The 26,266-nt window shown below is 37.9% G+C and overlaps 1 protein-coding gene across 3 annotated transcripts in view; it reads right to left on the bottom strand.

Moving 5' to 3' along the window:
• The window catches only part of LOC114240837 (uncharacterized), a 208,325-nt gene that overhangs the window by 14,395 nt on the left and 167,664 nt on the right, over positions 1-26,266 (bottom strand). For all 3 annotated transcript variants that reach the window (XR_016323535.1, XM_089729691.1, XM_089729693.1), the window contains 2 exons: positions 12,562-12,639; positions 8,399-8,580 (listed from right to left, as the gene is read on the bottom strand). Coding sequence is in view for 2 of the 3 variants with exons in the window: in XM_089729691.1 (XP_089585817.1) it covers positions 8,399-8,580; positions 12,562-12,639 (260 nt within the window). In the remaining variant the exon portion in view is untranslated. The remainder of the gene's footprint in view (positions 1-8,398; positions 8,581-12,561; positions 12,640-26,266) is intronic.

Below are 26,266 nucleotides of genomic sequence, written 5' to 3'. Positions count from 1 at the left end.
CGTTTTTTCAAGTGAATTAAATTTAAATTTGGGCTGTTTTTTTTTTCGTTCTTAGACCACAACCGGCGCTTGTATTGCTTTATGCAATTTCTTCCAGACTGCAGAAGAAGTACGGTGATTTTTCAAGTTGTCCGAAATTAAGTTTAGTTCGTGTGCCCCATATCTAAGTACAAATTTATATTAACTCGTTTTTATTAATGTAACACAAGCAACATTTCCTATCGTTATTTGTGTTAGTCTATAAAAAGCAAAAGTTGATTCAAATTGTTTTTCATTAGCCTTAATGCAATTCTTTAAGCTTTTTGGATATTTTTTGATTAAAACACCAAATTCTCCATGGAAAAATTCGTTACTGCTAATTAAATTATGGAGCCCACAGAACATTATGGCGTTTCGAGCATGCCGTAGTCTGCATAAAAGACCCTAAGGCATAATGAAGCGGATTAAGATCGGTACTAGATGAGGCCAGTATTCAGATCTGGTGAAGTCAGAAATATTTCTTTTCACCCTCGTTTGTGTGAATCGACCTTTATGATCCGGTACTGAGTCTTGAAAAGATCATTCATAGACCTTAGCGTTATTAAGAGGCTTATTTACCTTCTGTTCAATCATCTCATGTTACATTTCGGCTGATGTTTTAATATCTTCTTCCAAAATGTTGGCTTACTTACTCCTTGACTCACGCCCCATCAAACCATCTCAACCGATATAATCTCCACGTTGTACCTTACTGATTTATCGAGAGCTTTCTATAGAGCTACCAAATTTAATCTGTGATTCTGTTTATTAAAGTGTTGTTTAACAACAGTTGTACAGTTGGAAAATTAACTTTTTCTTTCGGAGAGCTTTAAGTATTATTTAAAAAGTTGTGATATTTATCCGTACGCCCGTAACTGGAATAGCCCGTTAGGCTACCAGGGTATAGGTAGGGGAAAAAGTGAAATTAAGCATCATGTTGATTATTCATTGCGATTATCTTTTAACTTTTAACAATGTCCAATGCATCTCTGTAAGTCCTAAGTCATCATTTAAATTGGTATGCTCGTTTCTCTAAATAAAATCTTTTGCAGGATTTCTTCGCATAATAATTCTTTACCTTTAATACGTTGATCGACTTTTAGAACGAAGACTACATGGATGGCCTGATTTTTCCAGCCCGCTTTTATAAAACTTCGTCGAAATACCAAGGGATGCAGTTTCCAAAATTGCATTTGACTTACATCGTAGCTATCACAATTCGGTTCTCTGTATCACCCTACTGCATTTCATGATCCCAAGGAAATTTATAAATGCGTGGAGCGAACATGGTAAAATGCAATGATAAATGTGTGAGATTGTAGGGCGAAAAGTAATCCATTTTAACACCAAAATCTTTATTTCAACAAACCACTCTATAACATGGTAATAACAACTGATAACTGGCATTGGTATTCTTTTTTTAAAACAACTGATATCGTCAGTATGAACGAACTAAAAACAATAAAAATAACATGCAAATTATAACTAAAAATACCGATGCTCTCACAAATCTCGTCATGGCCTAAAGGATAAGATGTCTGGTGCATTCGTATGTAGCGATGCACCGGTGTTCGGATCCCGCAGGAGGATACAAATTTTTCTAATGAACTACGTACTCAACAAATGTTCACGATTGACTTCCACGGTGAAGGAATAACATCGTGTAATAAAAATCAAACCCGCAAAATTATAGTTTGCGTAATCACTGGTGGTAGGACCTCTTGGGAGTCCGTACGGGTAGATACCACCACCACCTTGCCTATTTTCCGCCCTGAAGCAGTAATGCGTTTCGGATCGAAGGGTGGGGTAGCCGTTGTAACTATACTGAGACCTTAGAACTTATATCTCGAGGTGGGTGGCGCATTTACGTTGTAGATGTCTATGGGCTCCAGTAACCACTTAACAGTCAGGTGGGCTGTGAGCTCTTCCATACATCTAGCAATAAAAAAAAAAGTGAAATCAAAAGTGTCAAATTTAAAATTATTGTTTTATTAGTTTAATGTAACAATTGTATATGGTGGCCAGACCTATTTATAATTATGTAACTATGAAATTAAAAGTTGCGAATCATCACAGTTTTAACTTAAAAGACCAATGGCTTCACAAAATGCTACAAACGGAAAAACCATAAATGATATTCGTAACTGATAAGACGAGATGGTGTTATTATTCATTCATCGCATCAATTGTGCACTTAGTTTTGATTTACGACTTGCCACATTTCGAGACGATTCCGGTGCGAATAAAATATTTTTGATTTATTGCTCTCTTACGAAATTCGGTGCTCATACTTCAAAATTAGAAAAATATATTTCAAAGGTTTTTTTTATTTAACGTTCGACTCTTTTTCTTATTTTTGCCCTTATCCCACTGTGTGGGTCGATGCAGCATGTTCACTTTTTCCAATCAAGCCTTACATCATATCTGCATTCACATCCTTCACTCGCATTTCCTCTTTCACACAGGCCATCCAAATATTTTTAGAACGCGTCCTCCTCACATCTCTGACGTACCTATGACTATGTGTCAAAATTTGAAATCACCTCAACAAAAGTAAAAAGTTTAATCATTTTTTATTTACATTTATTCTGATATACCTATGACACTGCATGTTAAGTTTGATTTTTGTTTTCATGACTTTTTTTTATTGCTTAGATGGATGGACCAGATGTACATTATATTATTATGGACTTTAGGTAGAAAACATTACAAATTTGGTTTAAATAAGTTTAATATTCATCTAAAAATATGGAACCTAGCTCTGTACGACACACGCGCTTGGCCAGTTTTCACATTTACGACCCTATTGTCGCCATCGCCCAAGAAAATTGGGTACAAAAGAAACGTTATCTTGGTTATATATTTCCAAAAATGTCTGAGGGGGTCACGTTTGTGTCTCTTGTTTATTTATGAAATACTTTGTCCTACCAAATGGCATTTACTTTGATTACAAAGATACGCGTTTATCATTTGTTCTGGAGAAAAAGACTAAATTTGGATACTTCCCGACATTGTCGGTTAAACAATGTTTGGCGACTGTGTCCTGAACCGCACTATTTGGGTTTAATTTTAGAGTAAATATAATCTATGCGATTAGTATTAGACGGGAATGTCTTTGAGATTCATTCGATAATTTTCTCGCTCTACTGAACCGATAGCGCGGCCCAAATATCTTCAACCGATTTTTACTTACCTGCGATAAAAATAGAATTTCGAAACTACTTTTTTATTATCTCCGCATAAAAGAAAAAAATGTACGCGACATCAAACATTTACCAAGATTTTTAGATAAAAATGAGATCGCTCCTCTGAAAATGCGAATCTTTTGAGCGAATAAAACCAGACTTTCACCTTTCACACGAAAGAAAGTTGCTAAAACGTTACAAGAAAACAAAAAAAGGAAAAAATTGTTTGAATATTATTCACCGAGAGAATTCAGGAGTCACGTCCCTTTATTATGTCATGTACGGTGTCACTCAGGGACCACCGATTCATATTTGCTCTAGAAAAACGAGCAGGGCGCTTCCGTAGAATAGATATTATGGATGAAAATTATTGGTGCCTTAATCCTGTATATTCTGGGTATTTTTTCATAGTCTTTAATAATAGATTGCTTTATACGTGTGTTGTATGCTTGATATGTATCTTTTATACGTGTATATTTTAGTGCATGTATCAACACGTCTATAGCTTCATAGTATTTAGAATCTTTTTTTTCAACCCCACATGACTGTGTATGTTATTTTCCCACAATTACTTCAATATTTCTCATACGTTTATTGCACAGACAGATAAACGAACTTTTTGGTCTTAACTGGTCACTGGAATCCATAAACATCCTAAGATATGAGGTCTAAATCTCAATTTTATAGTATAACGGCTGTGTAGGACAGCTTATACTTTTAAACCGGACCGCAGTACTGCTTTTCGGTAGGAATAGGCAGGCAGGTTAATGGTACCTCCCCATGCGTGGTCACAAGAAGCCTTACCACCAATTTACGCAATTTGTTATTATAAAGGGTTATGGTTGAACACGTTAATTTTTGCGATAGAACGGGATGTCATTTTCGGAGAGCTTTTTAGAGAGCCTATTGTATCAAACTTGAAAAGGATATTGAATTTTCCGCTAACGCCAACATGACGGATTAATAGAAAATAATTTCAACGAAAAAAGTTTTTCCAAAAGGCCAACGACAGCATTTTTGATAAAGTCGTGGAAAGTGAAAATTGTTTTTATCTTTTTTATATTCAAGACACACGAAATATAATGGGAGCCTCGAAATTCAGGCGGGGCAGGCCTGTTAACGCAGAGGTTGCCAAACGTGACTTGTATGTATTAAGGGCTTTATCACACTGGCGGAAAATTACACGGAGCCGTCAAGGTAGTTTAAACATATCAGACACAAGGATGTGAACTGACCCTTAAAAGCGAATTTCGGGGGTAGGTACGTGGTTCGGTTAGTCATGTTATACCTACTTAGAATGTTAAACTTGCTCTGTATGAACTGGCTAGGTTTTTTTAAAATTTTTAGTGATAATTATTGTGAACATTAAAAATTACTGTCTCGACACGAAAACAACTTTTCGCCAGTTACAATACCATTTTAACACAGACCGTGCTAGTACACTCCGGTGTAAAATAAATAAAAATCTGGAATAAAAACAAACGAAGAAGGACAAAAAGGATAAATTGGTATATTGAATATGTATACTGATGAGTTTGTTCGTTATTTGTTTTAGAAGGTCCAGTGAAATTAACGATATTTAGTATTATCCGATTTCATTGTTTGTTCATTTTCGGTTGGGATTTTTTTTTATGATTGAGAGATTACTGGTGACCCAGAGACCTTTTCAATTTCACCAGGACTGGTGGGGGCGAACAAGGGCTCAGCCAGGAGGGGTGTGATTTGCTAACAGCTAGTCGAGCGCCTCCAAAGGAGACCTAACAACTCGAGAATAACTGCTTCGCTAATGAATCTACTACCGGATCGGAATCGCGACCCGCTGAGAAGATCCGGTGAGAAACTCAGCAGGCTGACGCATGGGTTAAGTTGCACGTCGAACTCTTTGCCGAGATCGACGAGTACGGTTGCCGGGGTCTTCAAGCCTGCTCCTAGCGCTAGAGCTGAAGATGCCTAATGCAAGGGCCATTGGATCTGATGGATCCGTAAAGACATGGTAATGGCGTCGACGGTGATTGGCTTCTGCGTCATCAGGATTTGGGGAGTAGTCGGCGGCAGCAACGACAAGGCGATTGTCATGACGCATAGCTTTATCGAAGTACAGTTCCGAAGCTGACTTCATGTGTTTTCGAATTGATTCGAGGCCCAGGTCATCGTTAGGTCAACGTTCCTCATGAACCACGGAGCTCCGGAGGCTAACCTGCAAAAGCGGAATTTTATGGATTGGAGAGGGTCCACGTGTGAGCGGGCCGCGTGAGCAAGCACCACATTCGCGTAAGTCATGACGGGCCTTATGCAAGGTTTGTAGAGTGTCAACCTGTTCCCAAGGGACATTTTACTTCGCTTACAGATCATGGGGTAGAGTCTGCGAGGATAAAAACGGCACGGTCGCGAATTGATTTTTATATGCGGGCGGAATCTCATCGATGCACTCAGGGTGACTCCCAGGTACTTGATCTTGTTGGCCCACGGTATGGGCTGGCCAAAATGGGCAGTAGGGGGTGTGAGAACCCTCCTCCTAATCCGGGAGGAAATCCGTGTGGAGTTTCCTTTTTGAAATAGTACCGCTGCGCTTTTCGCTGATGTCTATGCGCCACTTTCGGAACCACTATCCTAAGGTTACGGCTGCACTCTGGAGTTTCCTCGCGATTAGGCACTTGTTTCTACTCGAGTACTAAACGGTCGTGTCGTCGGCGAACTTCGATGTAGTATTATTGATCGAAGTCGGCGAATAAGGCTAACTGGGTCGGCGGCGACCGGGGAATGTAATTAATAAATAAACTAAATAGGAACACAGAGAGGACATAGCCTTGGTGGACTCCAGCTATTAGGGGTCGGGTTGAGAAGCGGGTTCCCTCGACTCGATATCGAAAAGAGCGGTTTGACAAGAAGTACCTTATGATGAGCACGAGATTTTCCGGCACGCCCATGTTGAATAGCTTGAAACATCAAACCGAAACATAACGAAAAATTGCACCGATTTCTATAAAACTTTTGATATTTAAAAGCTACGATAAAAATGACATTACCTATTACGTGTCATTTCACCACCGCAATAAAATCTGTAGGTGGAACCTTATTTATTTATCATCACTTATTTGTTTGTATATCATAGACGGGACGCTTAGTCGACCTGGTCCTAAGTTTGACCGGAGCCCATAGACAGGTACGTAGCCAACGTGAATGCTGCATTGTATAGTAAATACGTATATTTACGGTTTTGATTTGATTGCTTCATTGTGGAAGTATATAAATACCTTATTTTATTACATAAATCACGAGTGTATGTATCTGCGGAATATGAACACCGCTCGATACAAGTACCCCAAGTGTCTCACACAGTACAAACTAGCATATCAGTCAAGTAAAATGTTACTGTTACCTATTTACTTTAAATTTAATATCCTCTTATTGGAACGTTTCAAACAGTAAATCGTATTTTAGATATCTCAAACACACTCATCAACTTAACGCGATCACTACGAACTTCAGTACAATGCAGCTATATATTCAATTCGCTCCAGACATGGAGTAAATACTCAGTGAGGCGTGTTAATTTCTAAACGCAATTACAGCTAGCACTCGGGACCCAGTTGCAGTAAGATGTTCTAATTTAACTAAGAATGTCTGCCATTCACAGTCGCTTCGCTCACTGAGATCCATTGTTTGGTTGTAAATCTATTCGGTTATTATTTATTCAGCCTTTCACGCTTAGAGTTACACACACATAAAAATGTATTTTTCTTGCGTTTATTTTCGAAGCGATGAAGCGTATTGTGGACTCAAAAATGTTTGATTATAAACTGTTGAAGATGAATTTAATATCAGCTACGCACTACCGTAGAACTTTTGATAACTTGTCAGAAAAAGATTAAAGGATGCTTAGAGATTTGTTTCAAATTTTAATTATATTTTTGTCAAATATAGACTTTGTTGTCCACATGAACGAAATAAGTATTATTTAAAATTAGGACTTTAAAGCCATAGTATATGTATGATGGTGATAAATAAGCTCTATATGTGTTATTGTGTTTTATTACAATTTTATTAAACTATCTAAGTTTTAATCTAGAAATTGAACGAATTACAAAATATCCTTCGATGTGTTGCTGACGCATAATTACGTCGTAGAATGCTTCAAAGGCATTCTTTAGTACTTTGTCAATTTAATTCATATTATATTGAGTGCGTCTTGTGCGGTTGTAAATTAAAATAACTATCTAAACCTACTTATTTACTTTTAGAAATATGATTTCTTAAAATATTTTGTGTCAGAGTATTTCTTGATTTATACCGCAATTGTTGTATGTTACGCGACTAAGGCCGTAAAAAATAGTAGATGCGATAAGAAAGCAGCTAATAAGTCGCCGGCTCAAAGCATCTTGGAACCTGAATTCAATTACAGATAAATTGACGGGTTTGCAGATTGCATTCGAAAGTTCTTGGGACGGCGACTTTGAATTTACATTAAATTCAATGAATTAATCTGACAATATGATTACTTTAAAAAAATCAAAAGATGTTAAGTGTAAATAATCCAGACGGCTGGCTGATCTTTCGGCTGGTTGTAGGATCGTCAAGGCGATTCGCCCGGTCCTGGTGGATTGGGTGAATTGTGACAAAGGACGCCTTACTTTCCGGCTCAAGCAGGTGCTCACTGGGCATAGTTGCTTCGGTGAGTTCTTGCACCGGATCAGAGCGGAGTCGACGGCAGAGTGCCACCATTGTGGTTGCGACTTGGACTCGGCAGAGCTTACGCACGTCGCCTATCTCGCATGGGAGGGTTGGCGTCGTGTCCTCGTCGCAAAAATAGGAAACGACGAGTCGTGGAAGGCGATGTTCGACTTCTGCGAGTGCACCATCTCGCAGAAGGAGGCGGCAGGGCGCGTGAGAGACACACAAGTCCGCCACTCTAGAGCGAGGGTCAGGGAGGCGGATCTCGCCCAAGCCCTGGCCCTCTAAGTGTTTCAGGTCCCCCTCACGTATCGGTCTGGGAAGGAGGGCCTAAGAAGATGACGTGCAAGCTGCTCTACACGTGTTTTATGCAAGAGAATCCGGGTGATGGAAGGCCTCGACCCATGCTAGTTCTGATCTAGCGGAAAGTGAAGTAGAACGCTGAGGCGTGAAAATCAGCTGGCTGATGTTATATATAGGTTAGGTGTAAGTACAAGTAAAAATATGAACTGTGTTATATTTACCTTGATCATGGCTTTGAGTAATGCGTATCTGGTGAAGACGTTGCGTTGTGACTTAGACTCGCTGTATCTGGCCATTAGCGTGACTAGGGCCTTTTTGGCTATGTCGTAGTTCTCGTCGAGGCGCACCCTGACTGCACGGAGACGCTCGTTCGTCTCAATGACCTCTTCTTTAGTCTGACCGCCTGGTACAAATACAAGATTTAAGTGGATTAGTGGGTTAGCGGGATAATCATGCTTTTTTGAAAATAATTTTCTATTTATTTATTGCTTAGATGGTTTAACGAGCTTACGGCCCACCTGATGTTAAGTCATTACCAGAGCCCATAGACATCTACAAAGTAAATGAAGCTACCCAGACATGAGTTGTAAGGTCTCACATCTAACAGTACAACGGCTGTCCCGCCCTTCAAACCGAAACGCATTACTGCTTCACGACAGAAATGGGCGAGCTGGTGGTACCTACACGTGCGGACTCACAAAACGCCCTATCACCATAGTAATACCATTCTCGGGCGCCTTTTATAGAGATTTCGTCTTATGCTATACCTACCACCAGTAATTACGCATATTATAATTTTAAGGGTCGAAGTCAATCGTGAACATTTGTTAAGTACGTATTTAATTGGAAAATTTGGTACCTGACGGCGGGATTCGAGCTGTGCACTTTACATTCCCGGCATCGGTATTTCGACTGATAAACTACCCGCATTAAAAAACTTCAAAACCAAATACATGCCTTTCGAATACGGGGAGTATCGTTTAAAGCGATAACTGCGTTAGTTAGTTACAGTTATAAAAACGTCGAATAAAATCCAGCGAGAATCAGCTATCGCCAGCATTTACTGGCGTATTTCAAGCGATACATATATTACAATTGTGTGATGTTTATTTATGAATACTACTTCTAATATATAATAATAACGTATGTGGTAATTTAGTAATCGACTTTGCGTGCTTACTGGTGTTAGGGTGTATCATAAGCCCCAACAGGCAGATACCACCATCCTGCTTATATCACGCTTTGATGAGTTACACTACCGCAATAGAGCTGAGAATTTGAGTTCACGCCTCAAAGTGTGTTGCGACATTCACTTTATGGTATGACTCCATTGACACAAGTTGACCCGTGAACTCATCGAAACATGTGCAAAAAAATTAGATACTAAAACGACAAATATTTATGAATAGTTCGAACATGAATATATTGCCGCTTTGACTGTGGAAACGTTCTCTTTTACGTTCTGGGTATTATAATTATACGAAACGATAAAGTAACGACTAAAAAAAGTTGTTTCTGTGCAACGGTTCCATCAAATATCATTAAGTTCTTCTTCCTAGTCGTTCTCTCTTGGGAGAGTAGTCGTGGATGATAAAGCAGCATTATCATTTGTTACAGTCTTCAATGTCTCTGGTACTTTGGACCAAGGACGGCTGTGTCACAGCTTTTATGAAGCCTGTCCAGCACTGAGAAGATCAGCTCACTGAGTTTCTCGCCGGATCTTCGCAGTGGGTCGCGTTTTCCCTCCGGTGGTAGATTCTGCGAAGCATTGCTCTTGCTAGGGCCAATGTTATCAACACTCCCTGTTTGAGCCCCGTGAGTTCACCTACACGTCAATGAGAAGCTGAAATAGCCTCTTATGGCTATCAGCATAGGTAAGAAAAAAAGAGGAGATCAACCACGTGACCGATTGCCCTCCACCTGTCCTTGGAAATCGAGACGTTCCATAGACATGGTACAAATTAGGAAATGTATATAACTATTTTAAGGTCGACGTTCAGCGACGTTCAACGTTAAATGACATACTATTTTCTAATTCAATTAATTGCAATTTAAATCCATTCATTTATCGTCCAGGATCGGATAACTGTCCTAATGAATGGGTCATTAAATCATTACTGTGGAAGTTACTGTGTTATTTACATTGAAAACTCTCTATTTCTCAGTGTACTCTGGCTAATGTATGAGATCACGTTCTTGTCACCAGTTTAATGGAAAATATACACGTTAATTATTTTTCAGACGAGACCATAATCCACCTGGTTAACTGTATCTCAATGTTGTCATAAAGTGTATATTTATCGAAAATTGAGACATTAGCTCAAAATCTCACCGTGTTGACACTATCCTCTCCTTTAAAGGCAATATCAACCCTCACCAGACACACTACCATTAGACCAAAATCAGTATAATTTTAGAAAGCTTTTTTTTCAGGTTTGTACTTCTAATATATATTATTTTACGCCAGCTCTATGACACTTGTGTGCTACGTTCTTGAAACGCAAAGTGTACCTACTTCACGATAGATAGCAACTTTGTAGTATTTATTATCTGGTGGTAAAATATTAATGCTTATTTATATTGGAATTTGAAAATGAATATTTCATATAGATAATAAGTAGCGTGATTAAATGATATTTTAAGAAAAAGAAAACCAGACTGAACATAATTAATATTCTATACCAAAAATGCATTATAAACTATGACTCAGTATGCTTTTGTCAGGTCTCGATTAATTGGAACATTAATTAGGACCACACGAAAAGTCTTAGCCTTCAAACAACAAAAATAATCATCAAAATTGCTTCGCATACACAAAGTTCTGAGGTAACAACACACCTTTTATTTTATTTTATTTTTTATTGCTTAGATGGTTGGACGAGCTCACAGCCCACCTGGTATTAAGTGGTTACTGGAGCCCATAGACATCTACAACGTAAATGCGCCACCCACCTTGAGATATAAGTTGTAAGGTCGTCTCAGTATAGTTACAACGGCTGCCCCACCCTTCAAACCGAAACGCATTACTGCTTCACGGCAGAAATAGGCAGGGCGGTGGTACCTACCCGCGCGGACTCACAACAGGTCCTACCACCAGTAATTACGCAAATTATAATTTTGCGGGTTTCACTTTTATTACACGATGTTATTCCTTCACCGTGGAAGTCAATCGTGAACATTTGTTGAGTACGTATTTCAATAGAAAAATAATTTGCTCGAATAAAGAACTTAATTCTTTTTTAAGTCTGTTAAAAATAAATCGGCTCACTACTATGTTTGACAAACATCACGTATTACGCCAACAAATACATACAAAGAACCCAATAACGCATGCAACGATTTTATTTACAACGAGAACCATCATTGTTCCGGAAACGAATGCAACGATTAATGAAATAAAGCAGTCCGCAATCAATTCTCGGTTGCAAATTGAATCTTTCAACGTACCACAGAGCTTGTGGCAATATTTATTAATGCTACTACAGCTTATTGAAAGCGGCTCTTATTTGTCGAACGTAAATTGTTTTGTCCAAGCGATTGAGTTTACTAGTTACACATAGTGGTTGAAAGATTCTAATTACGGCAGAGGATATTCTGAGTGAGTATTATTAAAAGAACTGGTGAAACCGAACCAATACTAATTTTATATCAATGGTCTGCAGTTGCGGCAGTTCTACGCATTTTCCCTTTTACTGTGAGCATCTTTTTTTTTCTTACTTAAGCTGATAGCCTTGAGAGGCTATTTCAGCGTAACCTTAACTAGTAGGTGAGCTGTCGGGGCTCAAACCTGACGACGCTGCTAACACGAAACCTAGCAAGAGCCGTGCTTCGCAGAATCTACCACCGGATCGGAAACGCGACCCACTGAGAAGATCCGGCGAGAAACTCTGTGGGCTGTGTCTGTGGGTACGATGACCGGTGTTTGAGGTACCTAAAAGCACCGTTAGTGGATCGGGAGGATCCGAAATGACATGTTTTGGGCAACGTCGACTGCTTTCCATTCTGTCCGCAGGATCAGGAATGAAATGTGAGCATCGAGTTTCATCATAAGTACTGGCTGCGCTTTGTGAGCCTGGGAGAGAGTATCGCCGTCTAGCCTGTTTCAGCCGCGAAGCAGACCAATATTACGGTGCATATACAATTAATGTTGTGACGTCTATAGGCCCGGGCCACTCAACGCTGAGCCGCGTGCTGGTCTGCCCATAAACAATGACAAAAAGCAGAGCTTCCCAAAGGACTGTGACTATATTTTGTGGGATTTGCGTGGTTTTATCAAGTCCACCAAAAATAGTTTAACAAGCTGTGGCATAGTTCTTTCATTACCGGCAAAAAAAGTTTCCGTCTTTTAGTTTTAACGAGGGTACGAAAGTTTTAATGTACTTACTGGAGGTTCCTTCATCTTTGACGTCTTGTACTATTCGGCGGACGCTCTGTGTGAACTTGCCTACCAAGTTCGTACTCGCTGAAACAAACGGATAAGAGAGTTTACTAAAATGAAACATTTTATCTTTTAACTCTATAGGCTAAAGCATAAAAAAGCCTATTACATCTATAATATTACCGTCTACCGGAATGAATATTTTAGCTTCAAAGCTTAAGAATGAGATAGTGATCATTTCTTTGTACTGTACTTTGTAATGTTCCTTGTACAAAATGTAAATATCTTTTCAACAGATTGAACTGAATTCTTGTATTTACAATAAAAAAAGTTGGTTAAGAGTTTCATAATAATTTTATGATTTCGTATATTCTTTCGTATAATAATTTCGTATCGAATTATCTAACAGTCGATAAGAAAAACGCGATCATAAAAACTTTCCGAAAATATTTCATGTGGATCGAACATTTTTAAAACCTTACACTCTGCACAACATTAAAACACAGTTCTTTTGTAAAACACCGCACGTTTTCTCTTACGCATTATAGTACATTTACATACATGATTGTTTTACCTTAACAAACGCTAAACAAACGCGTGCAAAATGTTTTAAGCTTAATTCCGGCGGTAACGTGGGCTGACTGCACACATTTTTCTTAACAGCCTCGTGTGTGTGTTTTTAACATTTTTGTTACGCATATTTTTTCCCTCATTTATATTGTTTACTGCTCCCAAAAGCCTATATGCTTCGTTTAAGAACATATATATACATTAAAGTAAGACTCTTATGATAAATGAATAAATGTATAATTTTGTTGTTACTTGTTTTAAGTAAAAGCAATTGGGTATTGTTAGGTTTTAATGGAAGGTTTTTGTAATTATAACGGATGGGTTAATCAGTTAATGGCCTACCTTAACAAATAGATGAATCAGTCTACCTGGTGAAAATTTTACAACCTGATTTTGTTATCCCCTTAGAGGTTAAAATTCCAATTTTATTCTTTAATGGATATCCTATACTTCAAACTTGTACGCATGACTGCTTCGCCGCAGAATCTGAAGGATTTTAGTGCCACAGATTGTGAAGGGATGAGAAATCTCATAGCGACATCACAACAGATAAGGCACAAAGCTAACCATAGAAAGTGGTGAAGTTGAATTGAATACTATTGTATTGAATTTGTCGTGGTCTTAAACATAAGGTCGTGTGGCCATATTGAGCGATGCGATTATGCCAGTGATCAAATTCAGCAGGCAGATCCTAATTTCTCTAATGAAATACGTACTTAACACATATTCATGAATAACTTCCACGATGAAGGAATAACATCATGTAATAAAAATCAAACCCACAACTACATTCCCGACCCTGCGTACAGAATGGAAAGCAGTCGACGTCGCCCAAAACACGTTCTTTCGGATCCTCCCGATCCATTAACGGTGCTTTTAGGTACCTCAAGCACCGGTCATCGTTCTCGTCGAATCCGTCGCTTGCGACGAAGGGCTCGACGAGTAAATTAACCTAAAGACACAGCCCACTGAGTTTCTCGCCGGATCTTCTCAGTGGGTCACATTTCCGATCCGGTGGTACATTCTGCGAAGCACTGCTCTTGCTAGGGTTCGTGTTAGCAACGTCGTCAGGTTTGAGCCCCGCGAGCTTACCTACTAGTTAAGGTTACGCTGAAATAGCCTCTCAAGTCTATCAGCTTAGGTAAAAAACAAAAAAAACGAAGAAATTTGTCTATAATATGCTTCACGTTTGTAGAATATTAAGCTAGAGAATTGTGTTGTGCAGCAACAATTAATACAATCGCTCCCCGGGTACAAGGAAACTTTTAATGTAAAAGTTGTTCGTCGGAGTTTTAAGGGAATGTTTTACTAAAGTGCTCCAATGAATCTCGATACTTTTTTTCTATTTTGTATGTTAAGACAACGTCTATCTATATTCTATGTTTATATATTTGTCGCATCCGGGTCAATAGTTCGGAATATCAACGATACACAAACGTCAAAGTGACAGAATGGCCGTGTCGTGGTTGACGACTTTTAGTAATATTAAGACGGTGGTTTTGATTATTATTTTAAATGATGAAATGTTGTTTTGATAAATATCACAAAATGAAGGGTAGACTCCGTAACGCCAAAGTTATAAAATGGCGGTACGTGGACAGAGTCGTGGCATTCGTGTCAGACAGTGATTCCGTCCGTCTCAGCAGTGAGTCTCTGACGGTCAGTCAGTCAGTCAGTCGGTCTGTCGGTATGTGCAACGAAACTGTCGGTTTATCCTGTCATTGTGAAAGTTGTGTGTGTTGAGTTTCACTAATTATTATTGAAAAGTTTTATTGACTAAACTGAGTTCAATCGAATACGAGTGATGACGAAAGCTACCGCTCAGCCATCCCTGACGTGTGCCGACATATTCATTTTTCAATTTATTGCTTTTTTATATTATAATTTAGGTATTTTCTTCGTTTATGATTTGATTAATATTTTATACATTAGCAATGTTAAACCAAACCTTAAAGCTTATGAACATTACGAGGAGATTCTCGAGGAATTTAAATCAAAGTTATGGTTAGTTATAACTATAATGTATTTATGTATGTATTATGTCTGTATTTATTAGGCACTTAGAATCTATTTATGATTTTGAATTTCGAATCGTTAATGAGTTATTTATTACAATTTATTAATACAATTTATTATTAAAGTGGATGTGCAGAAATATATCAAGCATTTTTCAATTTAGGTTAGTGTCCTTTCGTAAAGATTTAAGATGACATCATCGTAATGGACAGTAAATGAGGCGGCATATACGAGGCGGCATACATCGTTCTTAACAGCCTTTAGTTTAGGTATACTAGTTAAATTCTCATCTAAAAACACTTTGAGCATTCTTCAAGTCAAGGAATTAATAATATTAATAAAACGTGGTCACGAATGACACTCACCGATCCGAAACTATTTGAAAACTGCAAGGCCAGGTTTTTATAGCATTTCTAGCTTGCTTGTAAATGATGATTTGCGTGATTACTGGTGGTAGAACCTCTTGTGAGTCCGCGCGAGTAGGTACCACCACCCTGTCTATTTTTGCCGTGAAGCAGTAATGCGTTTCGGTTTGAAGGGTGGAGTAGCCGTTGTAACTATACTTGAGACCTTAGAACTTATATCTCAAAGTGGGTGGAACTTATATCTCAACACCAGTTGGGCTGTGAGCTCGTCCACCCATCTAAGCAATAAATAAAAAAAGATTGAGGCAGTTAAAGCTCGTGGAGTCAACCAGACTTAGCATATTATGGATTGGTCGCACCGCCTGTCTTCTTTTTCCAGACTAATAACAATACAATGTTTCGGTAGATACAGCGTGTTCCGCAAAAAACATCGTATGTCTCAGTTATTTTTTTGTCTAGTTAAAATAAGCAAGCGCAAAAGGTTTTTTGCATTTTTAATGGCATTACTAAACATGCATTAACATTTGCGATGCTCATATGTAGAGTGTAGACTTCGACGGTGTAGAGATTTTAGGAGATTAAAAAGGTTGTTTCCTTATTGTCATACTGATGTCGAGGGATATTGTAAATATGGGAATAGTTTATAAATAAGTTCACTGGTTTAATTTTATTATTATTTCTTACAATATAATTTAATAATTCCAATGGGTAGAAAATTCACCCATTGGAATGAAAAATCGATATACTAGAATACTGCTTTACCACATTTAGTAACAAGTCTATTCAGTGATCTATAATGATAAGTTCTTCTTCTTTTCTATCGCTCCCTCGTTACTGAGGATCGCGACTCCGTTTCAGCCTGTCGAATGCCTGCCTCCATCGGTTCCGGTCAGTTCTCTGGTGTAGTGTAGCGCTAAGTGGTCCGTTGGTTTGCTTGGAGATCTGGTCGGACTAACATTTGGGGCTCCGGCCTCTAGGATGGAACTTTAACTCCGCTGTAGACGGTCCCAAGCCCGGTTTAAGAAAGGAGGAGGGTTGACTATAAACGGCGTGTACCTTCACCACCAAGGTACCTACATTGATAGTCGTAAAAACGCCAACGTCGAGTAGCAGGCGACGATCAACTAACCTACTCAAATAATCTGGTCACGGTGGGCCTTGGAGACTAAATACCTCCTAAAATAACCAATGTAGAAGGTAATGGGAACTCACTACGCTTATAGTCACATAACTCCATTGAAGCTATGTCAATGATAAGTTACTAAGCAATTTTTATCATTCACAACCCAACTCTCTACACACTTTATTAATTAAATAAAACTGGATAAACAATTAAAAAAAACTTTATAGAACATTTCAGCAAAAACTCGAACTACCTCTTTACACGTGTACATACATATGCTATTAATACTGAATGAGAAGATTTTTTTGAGTGAACGGTTGCTGTGTTAAGTCTAGAGAGGCAAATACCTCGGGTCACAGAGCCGACGATGTTTGCACAGTGAAGCCAGGAAATGGAATTTCTCAACGATAGTCGCTTGGCAAAGACGTTAAGGAATACTTAAATAGGATTGTACTGGAACGTCAAAGTGCAGAGAGACTCTTGGTTCATTTCCGATTACTTCACTGTGGATGCGATACGATGTGGAGCTAATGTGTTTGCTGATGTTCTGCATGTGAAATTTCCCTATTTCAGTTTCGTATCTGGGCAGTGGATTTTTTGAAATATTTGATTTTCCGTTGAGAGATGAACGAGTTGAAGGTCTTCCTGGCATTAACTGCAAGTCATAGATATCAGAACGTAGATACCACCACTCACCGAGACGTGAGGTCGAAATCGCATCGTGTAGTGTAATGGCTGTCCCTCGAACTAGACAAGGAATAATTAATTCAAGGCCTCACACCTACCAATGCGGGCTTACAGTACGTTATATCACTAGAAAATGCCAATTGGCAAACGCAGCATACTGGTAAAAATATTAGAGAATGCTTCTGTCCATTCTTACGTGAATTGTTAAGTCGTTTTTGGCGACACTCGCGAAATGAGAGAGTGGTGCTCTTCTAAGCCGCCACAGAATAATAGTTGAGTCGAACTCAGTGCCACTACAAACTCATTATATTCAAAAAACAATTACTTAAAATTATACACTCTCTTTTAAAGCGTGCTTGATTCAAACATATGAAAGGAGATGAACCCAATTCGTCCGTAAATCCAGTAAAAATTATATCCTGTGCTTCTCTTACTACTAAACTTAACTGACTACGGTATTATTCGTTGGCACTTATTGTGCTAATTGTTCGTGGTAGTTTTAATTAGGTATACGAAGAAATCGAATTGAACGCCAAAACTGAAGAAAATACTTTATGCTTACTTATACTTTATACTTACTTATACTTTATACTTACTGTTAGCTTAAGCTTCTCTAAAATATGCCACCTTTATAATATTAGACCAAGATCGGTTTTAAACTGATACACCGTCGAAATCAACCTTCAGTTAATACTTGAACTTTAAATGTCCTACTATTATAAAGTGCATTCGAATAACACGCTCACGGGATTTAATTTTGCAATAACGATGCGAGCCTTGCGATTCTCACGGTTAAAATAGTCTAAGCGTTGAAGAAGATTTTGATTCAATGGAACTTTTAAGGCTTTATACAGTTTTTTAATAATGTTGTTTTTAAATTTTGACCAAAATCATCAATCTAACGCCACAGAGTAGACATTTAACAAAAATACCTATTATGTTTATGGTAATTTACGTGTCATTTGTTTTACCAAAATCTTGGATTACTATAATGATGTCTTGTTCTTGGTTTTTCTAAGGTTCTAGCGTGACTCATAAATTTAGTAAATAGACAGCCTACATAAATTAGAGGTGATTCAGCTTTGTAGCTACGTGGGCATTGTGGGCTATTCCCATACGCGTTACTTGGAAAAGCTTACGTTGAATGACTTTGCATATCCAAAAAGATTAAATGATATTAGTAGTGACATATACTGACTGGTATGTACTGAGATGGTATGGACATGCGATGGGACGAAATGACAATGCCGTTGTTAAGAGAGTTTTAAATATGAATGTGGAAGGCTTTAGAGGAAGAGGTAGACCTAAGAAAAATTGGATGGATTGCGCGAAAGGTGATATCTGTAAGAGTGGAGTGAGCGAAGAAATGGTATGATAATGGCATGACAGAGGAGTATATGGAAAGAGAAAACATTTTGCGCTGATCCCAGGTGACTGGGATAAGGAAAGCAGATTGATGATATGAGTAGTGACAAATATTGGTTATTTTTATTAAAATTCAACTTCGATATTCAATCAAAATGAATGTTTACTTTTTTGTTTGTTTTTTGTTTGTGATGTATGCATTTTGCGTTGTGTGTTTGTTTCGAGTTGTTCATGGCACATCGTATATTTTCGCTGGCATAGCATCACCAAGATAAGTATGTAGATAGCGACTTATTACTTTTAAGAATTTTTTCTAATATGATGAGTTAATCATATTGAAACTTGGTCGGGCTTATAGGATATATATAGCCTTTATTGTAAAGATTACGTTGCAAGAGTGCTCCTACTTCTGTTTTCTTATGTTTTTACGCTATTGATTGATGCGGTGGCGTGGTGGTGAGTGCCTCTGGCTGCTAGGCCGAAGATCGTGAATTCGATTACCACTTTGGGTAAACATTCGTGTGACGAAACGGTTTGTTTGCTATTTGTCGGCGTGTTTAATATTTATTTACCTATTTTTTTTATACTATATCAGTATCTGTCTCCTACAGTACAGGAATCCTAGTTTCAGGCTAGATCGCGCGGATCGCTTGGAACCTTTGGGTCTACCGAAGAACATCGGTTCTCTATATAATGTTTATTCCAAGTGGAGCGCTCTAAGAAACTGGTTTTTTAAGTTTTATTGCCTTTGTAGGCAGACGAGCATACGGCCTACCTGAGGGTGAGTGGTTACCGTTGTCCATGGACTTCAGCAATGCCAGGGGCAGAACCAAGCCACTGCCTACCGATCCTGTTAGATCCCTCCATCTTTTTTTTACCATCACACCTCCCGCCATTGGAGCAGAGATCAACCATCTATCTGGAACTGCTGCGTTCACCGACACTGGGTTTCCAGAGATCTTTTTTGCCACGTATCATCCGGCTCTGGATGGATACTCCCCTCCACGGTGTTTCCCGAGCGCCATGACATGTCCTTCTTCAAAAGAGGCTTGCGGATCGCCATCAGGTGGACCGTTCGTCAGCTTACAAATGCTATAAAATAAAGATGACCATGTGTGATGGTTTCCGTTTATGTATTTATTTATTACATATTTATGAACCGTGTGCTGAATAAACGTGTCTGGCGGGTAACCGCTGCACTCGTTATTATTCATATTGTTAATTGCGCTCAACCGCGCGGCAAATAACTACGCAGGTAAATTTGTAACACCAAAAATTCATGTTAGCTCACTAACTTAATAGCGTACCGTGTTGATTTATTCAAATCTGTTCACAATAGTTGAAATAACGGCATTGTGGAAGTTCATATTTATTACCGGGATTCACTGACAAAGCACACGTACAGATTTACCTGGTTCATATATTGTTTAAGAAAGCTACTTTACTGTGGGCAGAGGCCTCACTTTGCACAGACAACCCATGGACATTCTTCGATAGTAATAAAGAAACATAAACTTTATTAATAAGAACATTCAACGATTCAGACGATTCAAGTCGTCGTGGCCTGAAAGATAAGACATCCGGTGCATTCGTATCTAGCGATGGACCGGTGTTCGAATCCTGCAGGCGGGTACCAATTTTTCTAATGAAATACGTACTTAACAATTGTTCACGATTGACTTCCACGGTGAAGGAATAGCATCGTGTAATAAAATTCAAACCCGCAAAATTATAATTTGCGTAATTACTGGTGGTAGGACCTCTTGTGAGTCCGCACGGGTAGGTACCACCGCCCCGCCTATTTCTGCCGTGAAGCAGTAATGCGTTTCGGTTTGAAGGGTGGGGCAGCCGTCGTAACTATACTGAGACCTTAGAACTTATATTACAGTAACCACTTAACACCAGGTGGGCTGTGAGCTCGTCCACACACGTAGGCAACAAAAAAAAAAAAATTGCATCGTTATTTTTATGTAAGCGGTAGAATTGATAACTTCGGAAATATCTTTAACTCATTCTATGGCAGCCTAAATCCAGTAGTTGTTTGAGGTTATTTCTGTTTGGTGTCGCTTTTTTATTTATTTTATATTCAAATAGTAATGCTGCTACAGAAGATTTTACCTCAAACAAATTACTATATTCAGATTTCGCGATTAGGATGAAACTCCCAACTTAAGCAAACTGTCATAAAGATACAGTTAGTTCTTTCATTGTGCAAGAAGGGTATTTTTGATAACTATTATACTTTTTATAAAACATTAGATGGCGCGATTTTTAAATGACGATAAATAATGCTTTAGTGTCTGTGACTACGAAAACTGGATTCGGAAATATTGGAAAAAATACAATGAAAATAATAAAATAAACAGTAGAAGGAGTATCTAATTATACAATGATTTTTCAATTCAATTCAACATTTAAAAAATCACAAGGGCACACAATTTTCTTCTTCTTCTTGCTCTCGTCCCACATTATTTGGGGTAGGCGCATCGTTTCCTCACATAAAACTGCATAGGGATTTAACATTAGTTTTACGATCAGCCGCCGGCCTGACGTCAATCCCGCTTGGGTTAAATATCTATCTAGCTATCGCGACGTACCATAGGGAAGGACTTTTCTGTTTCTTCTTTTGGTGTTTCTTCTTTTGGTGTTTCTTCTATTTTATCCGTTTATGGTTCTGTGATTTGCATTTTATTATATTAAATATTTACATGAAATTCATTTACAGCAAGTCTCATCTAGAAATATTTTTTACGGATAATAGACGGAAATAGTTTTTAGGGATGTTCCGTTATAACTACTGAACCACGCATCCGATTGACTTGAAACTTGGTATATATGTAGAAAATACATGTACGTCATGGATAGACTAATATTTATATGAGTGTTGAGCTCCCTACACCAGTTTCGGGGGCGTTAACGATGAGAACCTTTGTGGGGGTGAGAAATTATAATGTTAATTTTAAATGCCCAGCGAAGCGGGCGGGTACAGCTAGTCAACTATAAATTGAAACTGAAATGTCTACATTCACAATAAACGTGTGTCATTCTTTTGTTCGCTTCGAGAAAAATTCCACGCTCCAATAGATTGGAAATACGATAGCTTCCATTAACGGTCACTTGACTTATAGATCCAATATTTCCAGGACTAACGAAGCTGTCCGGAGATAAAGTAATCCCGTCCACTAACGCTATTACTGACCGACTATATTCTTACCGCATACACATGCATATACATATTACCATGATGACGTAGGCTTCATTTTTATTTATTTTTTGTGATTTATAGCCAATACTTTTAGAACTTTTGAAGTACTCATGACCTAACGGTGAAAGCGCCTGGTGTAATTATATTGAAGGATGCGAGTATACCCATGTTCAAATCTCGCGGACAGGAGCTAATTTTCCTTTGAAGTATGTATTATATACGAAAATCTAGGTATCATCACTTATTGAAGTCGACAATGCCAAAGGGCAAAATTCCTGTTTATTTCAGGATAGTTTTTCTGCTATGTCTCCTAAAAGCGCTTAGGAAAACTTCCTTCTTTGGTTTTTTTAGTCCTCCTCCTTGGATTTTTGAAGAAAGCTAGTAGATAAAAGGTATAAACCATATAGGTAAAGGCTATCAACCATTGCGGACATATAACGCTTAGCATTACTATATCTGATACACATTAGAAGAGAATGAAAAGTCAGATAAGGAAATTAACAAAAGACACTACAGGGTGAACAGAAATTAAATGGCATCCTAATGAAGGAGTAGTCTCATAGCTATTTCTTATAATTGACTGTAAGACTCGAAGATTAGGCCTCAAATATACAATGCTCTTTTTATCTTTGAACTTTGTGTCCTTTCAACGACAAAACGGATACGCTCTTGAGATACCATTAATTTTCAGTCCTTTGGCTTGGTTGGCGGCGCATTAACTTCGCTCGTAAACTGGCCATCATAAGACTGGATTTAGCGTGTAATGAAAAATAAAACAACAGATTTACGACAAAGCAGACGACCAATAAACCCTCGAAACACATTACCAAAAGAACAAATGTTTCATTTAGAATACGAAACATTGAAACGAAGTTTGAAATGAAATTGTCCGTAATAATTTAAATTTGTTTATTTTTGAGACATTTCTAAGCATTTCTTTAGTGTTACGTCACTATATGCTAACAGTGTGCCGCAAAACTATCTTATATTATCTTATCTTATACTTTTAAACGAGCAATTCTTGTATATATATATACCTATATAATCTGTATCTCGGAAACGGCTCCAACGATTTTCATAAAATTTAGTATACAGGGGATTTCGGGGGCGATAAATGGATCTAGCTACGATTTATTTTCAGAAAATGTTGTTTTATTCGTGTTTTCAATAATCAGCTTTATCGATAATCAACTTTATGACTCTTCCCGACATCTATTGGCGAATAATAATACTATTTTTCTTAATTGAGAGAAACTAACTGCTTTAAAGACACAACAAGATGGCGTTATAAAAAAACCGGTCATCATCTAGTGTTGTTTATTCTGCGAGAAAATGGGTAGGACTGTACCTGTACTGTTTGAAATTGTACGTTTTACAAAGTTCGATAAAAATATTGGGATATAAAGTATTGGGATATAAATTATAAGATTAATAAGGGTCTTCCGAGAAATTCAAGTTGATCTACTATATTAAGTACAGTTTGATTTATCCTTCAATAGCCACGAATACTACAATTTTTAAAGCATTAATAGCATTGTAATCTGAAATCTTGAGCATGAACGAGATTAAAAATAACAAACACATATACATATATCGCGTATTTGAGATGAGAGCGAGTAACGGACCCACGATTCTTAGCTAAATAAGCTGCAAGGGATCATTCATTAATTCCCACGGTTTTTTCTGGCATTCGAGTTCACATACAACATAAATTACGGTTAACAAGGGATAAAGCAAGTCCTGTCAAAAGGGACCTTTGTACAAACAGCAAACAATGATAAATTAAAATAAGGCTGGCGGAAACACTCAGCGTCTAATGAACATTAATGCTGTTTCCATTTGCCTCAGAAAGTTTCCTAATTTACAAATAAACGCAGCGGCATAAGAGAAACAAAAAAGGGGATTCCGGACTCTTAATTTGCACAAACTCGAAAAAAGTCGATATCGGTTTCCAATATCGACAGTGTGATCTAATAAAAACAAACAAGTTGGGTTAGAAAGTTAGTGATGTACATTTGAGGGAGATTCGGTTTTGTTTACAAGGTAGACATCTTATACCTTTAAACGAGCAATTCTTGTATATTAATATATATGTATATAATCTGAATCTCGGAAACTGCTCCAACGATTTTCATAAAATTTAGTATAAAGGGGATTTCGGGGGCGATAAATCGATCTAGCTACGAATTATTTTCAGAAAATGTTGTTTTATTCGTGTTTTCAATAATAAACCCTTCCCGACATCTATTGGCGAATAATAATACTATTTTTCTTAATTGAGGGCAACTAACCGCTTTAAAGACACAACAAGATGGCGTTATCAAAATAAAACCGAGCAAAGTTCGGTCATCATCTAGTAATGTTTCAGTAACCGCGTTTAAGTTATTCTGCTTACCTTGTATTAAGTGGTTACCGAAGACTACAGTAAAACAGCATTAATGCTGTAAGTATTTTCTCGGTTTTCGCAGGTTTTACTTATAACTTAAACTACTATATACACCACCCTGCCCATTTCTGCCGTGAAGCAGTAATGCGTTTCGGTTTGAAGGGTGGGGCAGCCGTTGTAACTATAATTGAGACCTTAGAACTTATATCTCAAGGTGGGTGGCGCATTTACGTTGTAGATGTCTATGGGCTCCAGTAACCACTTAACACCAGGTGGGCTGTGAGCTCGTCCACTCATCTAAGCAATAAAAAAAAAAAAATATATATATATATATATTATAACGGTTAGTTGTCTGTGCCCACGAAAACTGTAAAGAATTCAAAAGGTCGCAAATGATAAACTCGAAATTAATCCGTAAATATTGTTAAACTTATAAAACATTAATTTCATCACTACATAGTATAAAACAAAGTCGCTTTCTCTGTCCCTATATCGGTCTGTTCCTATGTATTCTTAAATCTTTAAAACTACGCAACAGATTTTGATGCGGTTTTTGAAGTGAAAACTTCTTTAGAATCGTTGTGATTTCAAACCGGATGCAACGGAAAAAACGACAGGTAAGAGACACAAATACAAAAATGTGTAGGATGAAGCCAGCAAAGAATGAGACAGAAATATACATACTATTTAATACAGCGCCATCTGTGAGATTTTTTAATACTAACGTGTGTATGAAAGCTCTTGTAGTGAATTTTAATTTAGGATTATACGTGAAATTAAAATATCAATTCACAGAGGGCGCTACCTTACAATTATTTACTAATGACAAAATTTTACATATACTTAAGACGTTTAGGATAATTGTATTTTAATTTTGGAAGGTTCCACTTCTACCACGTGTGAATTGCACACATTTTGTTTTTTTTTTAATAGATAGAGTGATTGGAGAGGAAGGTTTATATGTATAATAACATCCATTAAATAGTGGAGAAATCAATAATAAATTACAGTTTCCGAAGCGAAGCGAGGGCGGGTCGCTAGTATTAGATAAACGGTATTATTAATATCGTCACCTTTTATTGTAAAATTATAAAACATTCACTTGAATATCTACTATTGTTTTGTAATCCGTTATAGACAAGAAGTTATCAAAAGTACCCATTCCGATTCCCCCGTAAATAAACCAATCGATAAAATTACGAAATTAATAAACGAGGAGGTAATAAAAAAAAACAACAGAATATTATCGAGGCGGCGGCAATCTGAGAGAGGAACAATGCCTCGGTCCAACAATATTCTCAAATTGCTTCCAGTAAAATCTTCGAGGGTGCAATAACTTTATTAAATCGGCGCAGGCCAACGAAGGAATTCAGTGAAAATGGTAATTAATTTTCATTAGGGCTCTCACTAAAACGGGGTAGCATAATGCTGTGACAGAAATTTCGAAGTATTATTAAAAATTCAGATTTCATTCTGATTCAATCGAGGTAATATGACACAAAAAACCTTGTTTATCGGGAAACAGTGATTTTTCAATCGAGCTCTATAACAAAGGCCCATCAATATTTTTTTGTCTTCTAATTCAACGTCATTCTACGTTGCTGTTGTCCAGTTGTCCAGTTGTCCAGTTGCCAGACCCAATGGTCTGCAAGCGAAGTAAATTTTCCCTTCGTAGCACGGTACAACTACAATACTTTCATACGTTTCGTCATGACCTAGGCAAGTGTAGTATTCGCTCACGCGGCCTGCATGGACGGCACAGACTCTACCCGAAGTGCTACTTTACTCTATGTCGTCGTGGCATAAAGGATAAGATGTCCTGTGCATTCGTATCTGGTATTAGCGAACTCTCTCAGGTTGAGCCCGTGAACTCACCTACCAGTCTGTGAGTAGCTGGAATAGCCTTTTAGAGTACCCGCGATTAGCTAGGGAATATAAATAAACGTTCTCCAGTAAATCCTTTAGTTACCTTGCTGGTTCTTGGTTGAAAGATT

The sequence above is a fragment of the Bombyx mandarina genome, chromosome 09 (assembly GCF_030267445.1).
Source record: "Bombyx mandarina strain Sakado chromosome 09, ASM3026744v2".
Taxonomy (NCBI): Eukaryota; Metazoa; Arthropoda; class Insecta; order Lepidoptera; family Bombycidae; genus Bombyx; species Bombyx mandarina.
The sequence above is the reverse complement of the archived record's forward strand: the minus strand, read 5'-3'. Positions and strand labels throughout refer to the sequence as shown.